The sequence below is a fragment of the Loxodonta africana genome, chromosome 1 (assembly GCF_030014295.1).
Source record: "Loxodonta africana isolate mLoxAfr1 chromosome 1, mLoxAfr1.hap2, whole genome shotgun sequence".
Lineage (NCBI taxonomy): Eukaryota > Metazoa > Chordata > Mammalia > Proboscidea > Elephantidae > Loxodonta > Loxodonta africana.
Genome location: NC_087342.1, coordinates 176,446,866 through 176,452,865, shown reverse-complemented (window position 1 = coordinate 176,452,865; position 6,000 = coordinate 176,446,866). Strand labels below are relative to the sequence as shown.

Below are 6,000 nucleotides of genomic sequence, written 5' to 3'. Positions count from 1 at the left end.
TCTGTCCTTGCTCACTTGCCCTATTACTGTATGATCCATAACGGCCTCATTCACAGCTAATACAAGGAAGATCCAAATAGCAGCTAGAAATGTGAACGGCTATTCTCAGCAAATAGTTGTTTTTTTCCTTTCTTAAAAATAACTATTTTGTTTTTCTTTAAAACTTTAAAAAACAATGTAAATAGTATTTATTGAACGCTGACTACGTGTCAGGCTGTATTATTGTTTTATGTACATTATTTCATTTACTCCTCATAAAAACTCAGAAAAGGAGGCATATTATCCTTATTTTACAGATGAGGAAACTGACATTCGGAGAGACTAAGTGGTGTCTAAGAAATGCTTCCAGATCTACTGAATAACAGACCCAGGATTAGAACCCTATTTTATCCAAAAACCCATGTTCCTGCATATTATGCTGTTTTGCCTCAAATAATAATAGCCTACAGAAAGAAGATGAGGAGAGAGTTGGAAGCATATAATTAATAAAAAAAAAAAAATCCATAGGCCTTGGATTGTAATCAGACTTTTAGATATGATATGGCCAGATATAAATCCAGGCAGATCACCACTGCTCAAGTCTTTTGAAGAAACTGATAGTGGCTTGGCAGGCAGGGAGAAGATGTCTCAGGGTAAATAAAAAGTGTGCGATTAATTGACAGCTAACAAAAAATGAATGTCAACAGTTTTTATGTACTGAAGAAGTTTATATCTGAAGTCAGAATAATACATATATACACACACACATTTTTAAGCTTTTTTAAAGGGAGAGTGGGTCAGAAAAATTGAGCATCACCTTTTTCCTTTTCAAAATCTGGCCGTATTGCCTCCAAACTTAAGTCTCTTAAAGAGCCAACTAAACCACAAGTATATATACTTTCAAGTTTTGCTACTTAATTTAGCAGGTTAACCAGTTTTGATGAAGAAGGTGATCATAATTTAGCATAATGGTTCATTACGATACTATTTTTATATCTTAAAAATGAAGACACTTAAAATATTTTGGGATCCAGGAGAACTTCTTGCATCTTCTGGCTTTTATACTTTTGTATCATGCCATGTTAAAATCAAGGACTTATCTGGAGTCTAGTAATTTTTTTTTAGTAATACTTTTACCACTTATCTAGAACAATTAGCATGCTCAGAAAATCTCTGAGATTAGATTTTCTCATCTGCCAAATTTGTATGACAATACTTACCTTATAGGATTATCTTGAATGTAGAATTAAATTAGATAATTTATCCAAAATTTCTGGCACATAGGAGGCACTCAAAAATGGTGGTGCTCATCTGCTCTTCCTCCGAAGTCACCGCCTTTGTTTTGTGAGTTGTGGTGTGTATAGATACACAGCTTTGGAATCAGTGAGGCTGGGATTCAAATCTCAGCTCAACTTTCTACCAGCTGTGTGACCTTGGGCAAATGGCCTGGTCTTCCTGAACACTCTTTCTTCTTCCATAAAAAAGAGCTAATAGTTCTGCTTTGCATGATTGCTATGAGGCTTACAAATAACATACGTGAAGTATCCGGCGAATGGAAGGCAAAATAAATGGTTGTTTTGTTTATCCTTAGATAAAATGACTTTTGTTCTATAAAATGGAGCTATGATTAGGTTTTACGAAAAATGCTTTGTTGCATGATTGTCCGGGATTTCAAATTTTAGAAATTTACCTGGGTGTCATTGTGTTGTTGTCTGATTTAATCATGTTTTTAAGCCAGGTTTGGGTCATGTGGGCATGTTTAAGGCTCTGTTACAAAACCAATGAAAAAATCGGTACCTGTCAGCTTCAGGGGCCACTGACCCGTTAACGGGAGCACCCCTGGCGTAACTGTAGCCCAGCTTTGCCCAGAGTCTTGGAAAGGTTACATGACTCAGACAGATGTAGTCCGCATGAGATTATTGGCCAAGAGGAAGAGGTCGGGGCTGTGGGCAGTATATTTAACAGGCTCATACACTGCAAGCCTTGTTCCTGGTCCCTCACAAAGCACCTCTTTAAGAGGAAAACAAGATGTTCTTTGTAAATAAAAGTTCATGCATTTGAGTAATGAAGTCATTTTCCAGGGCTGCAGTGAAAGATATTCTCCCGCCAAGCCCGCTGTGTGAGGACTGTCAAGAGGAAGAGGGGTGGCCAGTGAGTTTGGAGAGAAGATTTTAGCACAGAAAGTGCAGCTGCCATCTCTAGAAAATGTGAAACCTCAAGAAAGTGGGCACCCTGCCGCTGTGCCATCTGAGATCATCCACCTCTGGCTCCCACCTCTAGAATCCCTTTTCTACCCCCTTTCTTGCAAACTAGAAACCCTGGTGGCCTAGTGGTTAAGTATTATAGCTGCTAACGGAGAGGTCGGCAATTCAGATCCGCTAGGTGCTCCTTGGAAACTCTATGGAGCAGCCCTACTCTGTCCTATAGGGTCACCAGGAGTTTGAGTGGACTAGACGGCAGTGGGTTTGGGTTTTTGGTTTTTCCTGCAAACTAGAAGGGTCCACATAAAGGATCTATATAAATATACATAAACCACCTTGCACCTTGGCTACATAAGAGATGTGAGGAAGCAATCACAAAAGCTGAGTATTCATCTGGAACCAACCCTTGGAGCGGCTCCAAAGTGAAAGGGGAAGGGAGGTCGAAGGGAAAGTCCCGACCTCGGTGTCTGAAAGGCCAGCTTGGAAGGGGAGGGCCTGGAGTGGAAGGTAAAAAGGGAGTGGTGAGAATGAGTGTGGGAAGGAAGCGAGAACCAGCGAGCGCAGTACTCCGTCCTGGCCAGGCGCGAGAAGGTGGCGTGGCGCTCGCAGCTTCTCCCCCGTCCGGTCTGCCTTTGACATCTGCTTAAACTCCATCCAGCTGTGTGTTCTTCAGCCAGAACCTCTGGGGATAAGAACAACAGAGAAAGAGGGCGAAAGTGAGAGAAACAAGCAGAGAGAGAGAAAGGGAGTGGGGGGGGGGAGGCGGAGAGAGAGACTCGCTTATTCTCTCTTTTTTTAATAAGGAGCTGGTTGGGCTGATTTGACTTGCCACATCTGGGAACCACAGGCAGAGAGAAAGTAAAATAATCGCCGAACCGCTGCACCACGGAGGGGACCGAAGAAAACAAACCGTCCCCGAGCGTCTGGAAGAGCCCTGTTGGATGTAAGCGGAGAATGGCTTTGCGCTCAGCCTGGTGCTCTGTGCTGCCCCTGTGGCTCCTCTGGGGCGCTATCTGCTCCTGCGCGGCGGCGTCCGGGGAGGACAACGCTTTTTCTTTTGACATTGAAGGAAGCTCGGCGGTGGGCAGGCAAGAGCCGCCTGACACAAGCGAGCCCCGCGTGACTCTAGGACCGCTGCCGCCTGCTGCCGAGGTACAGTGTCCCTGCCATTGTCACCCTGCTGGGCACCTGCGCCCCGCGGGCTGTGCCACACTAGTTCCCTCTCTCCTCGCTCCCCCCTCCCCCCAGCCTTTGAGAGTTTCACCTGGACAAGGTCCGTTCAGAAACCTGAAATAGATTTTTACTTTGGAAGTAGAATTTGGATGTTGGGAGTTGACAGTTGAGACTTGGGAATATGTCACTGTTCAAACTGTTCAAAGTGCATGTGCCCTGCCTGCTCTGAGTCAATCTGCTAGGCTCTCACCTGGGACTGCACATGTGTGACTTTCTGCCACTCGTCAACAAAGTGAGCCTGTCCCAGTGGAGTCATTTTGTCAAGCCGCACCGCTTAATGTGTGTGCTGTGCCACTGGCTCCCCACTTCGCTGCCATGCTAGGACGTGGGAACAATACTGCAGGACCTGTCCTTTTGTAACAAAATACAACTGAAGGTCCCTGCTACAGGGAGGATGAGCCAAGGGTGGTGGGTCATGAAAGAAGCTGTTAGGAAATGGCAGAGCAGATCCCTTAAATAGAAAGGAAGTCCTTATCCTCCAGAAATGAGGAGTTGCAATTAAAAATCAAGCTCCATCCCAAAAGTAAAAATGATTAGCTTATGCTGTTGATATGTTTATTCAAAGAGTTGCTGTTTGAGTACACTACAGTAAGTTTTATGTTGAAACCATAACTAACGTGGAGAACTCTAGTGAAGGAGGATGGGTTCGAAGTAAGTGATTTACAAGTCCCGTGAGCCCAGATAGACAACAGCAAGTCCAGTGCGTGGGAGCTGCTAAGTAGGAGGAAAATGAAGTCACCTAAGTTCATGAGAAAGGAAAGAGCAATATCCTAACAACACACACACCCTATAGCTATGGTTACAGCAACCATACAACCAAAACAGATGTGCAGATTGAACCCGTTCCTACCAGCGCTGAAGTCTGGATTATTGCTACTAATTGTTAGTATAACTGGAGTTATTAATGATTACCAATAAAAATAAGGTGCATGAAGATAGTCCTTATCTGGGAGGGAACCCTTCCCAGGCAAAAAAAAAAAAATAGAATAGGGCTAGTGCACACCAACCTCCCACTATGGTGCAAAAAGTAATCTCTTTGAGAAAGAGGGCATGGCTACTGGTCAACTTCATGCCCAGACACTGGGGAGAAGCTAGACCAGGAGACACTCTGTGCAAGGGCATCACTTCTCTACAGGCTTGTTGGTAAGCCCCAGGGTGCATTATCTCCACCTGTTGCCTCAGGCATGGAAAGTCCCTGAATGAAATAGTTGACTTCAGAGTAGGGCTGCCAGAAAAAAATACAGAATGCCCAGTTACATTTACATAACAGATACACAACAAATAAATCTTTAGTGTAAGTGTGCCCCAAATGTTGCATGGCATGTATTTATGCTAAAAAAGTTTTAATTGTTTATCCAAAACTCAAGTTTATCTGGGCATCCTGTATTTTTATCTGCTATATGGTTTTTTTATATGGTTAAGTGCTACGGCTGCTAACCAAAGGGTCGGCAGTTCAAATCCGCCAGGCGCTCCTTGGAAACTCTACGGTGCAGTTCAACTCTGTCCTGTAGGGTCGCTATGAGTCAGAATCAACTTGACGGCACTGGGTTTTTGGGTTTTTTTTTATATCTGGTTGCCTTATTTAAGAGACAAGTACACATCACTCTCATCTGCAAAACTTAAGACAGTAATTATTTGATTTTTAGGAATCCTTACATTTAATGTCAAGACCTTGAGCAAATTTCTCATATACTCATGTATACAAGAAATAATAGAAAGGTGGCACAGCAGAGTATTTTAGACTGCAGGCTCTGCATTCTGATGGTTTCAAGTTCAAATTTCAAGATACTGGCTCCTTGGCCTTGGGCAAGTCATAAATGCCTAAACTGCAGATAAGGAAACTGATGCTTAGAGAAGTCACTTATGTCTACGTCTTAAGTTATTGTGCATAAGTTAGATTAAAGTATAGAGTGCTTAGCACTATGCCTGACATAGTATAAATGCTTTATACATGCTAACTATTATTATTATAAAATATGTTGATGACAGAATTTTTTTAAAAAACTCCTATTTGGGGATATTTCTCAGAACTTTTTTTTATGGTGCTATTTTAGTTAATATTGCTATATTTCTGTTTGTTTGATTTTCTTCCAACCAGAAAGAATGTCCTATAGTTAGTGAAACTCGTAATACTGTCAGAGCCTAATATGTTCAGAATGCCAGTTCAAATCTTTGGTTTAGGGAAACAGAAAGAAGCCATTAGTCATTCCAAGAGGGTCAAAATATATGGTGTAGAAAGGGTGGGATTGGGGTAATTATGTTCCCACTGCATAGTTTCACATAATGCTTCCAGTTAGCCTGTGGTCCCACAGCGAGCCCAACTCCCCACCATCAGGTTTCCCATGCTCTTTATAACCAGTAAGCAGACCTTAAACCAAATACATTCCAGGGATTTAATAACATGGTATGACCACTGTACTGAATTGGTTCAGGAGATTATATTTACATATATATTTATATAGAGAGAGAGAGAACACAGACACGTATCGTACATTATTCATGAGACAGTTTTGAGATGTAGATGGGAGGGTAGCCTAAAAACACATTGACTTTATTTGAATTGGATTTATATGAGTGGTTGTTCCTC

General features: G+C 42.4%; 1 protein-coding gene across 1 annotated transcript in view; it reads left to right on the top strand.

The window, feature by feature from the left end:
- The first annotated feature begins 1,562 nt into the window (after window positions 1–1,562).
- The window catches only part of LAMA4 (laminin subunit alpha 4), a 153,179-nt gene continuing 148,741 nt past the window's right edge, over window positions 1,563–6,000 (top strand). Inside the window, exons 1-2 of the mRNA XM_010598266.3 lie at window positions 1,563–2,896; window positions 2,984–3,332. Coding sequence (XP_010596568.2) covers window positions 3,135–3,332 — 198 coding nt within the window. The 5' untranslated portion in view covers window positions 1,563–2,896; window positions 2,984–3,134. The remainder of the gene's footprint in view (window positions 2,897–2,983; window positions 3,333–6,000) is intronic.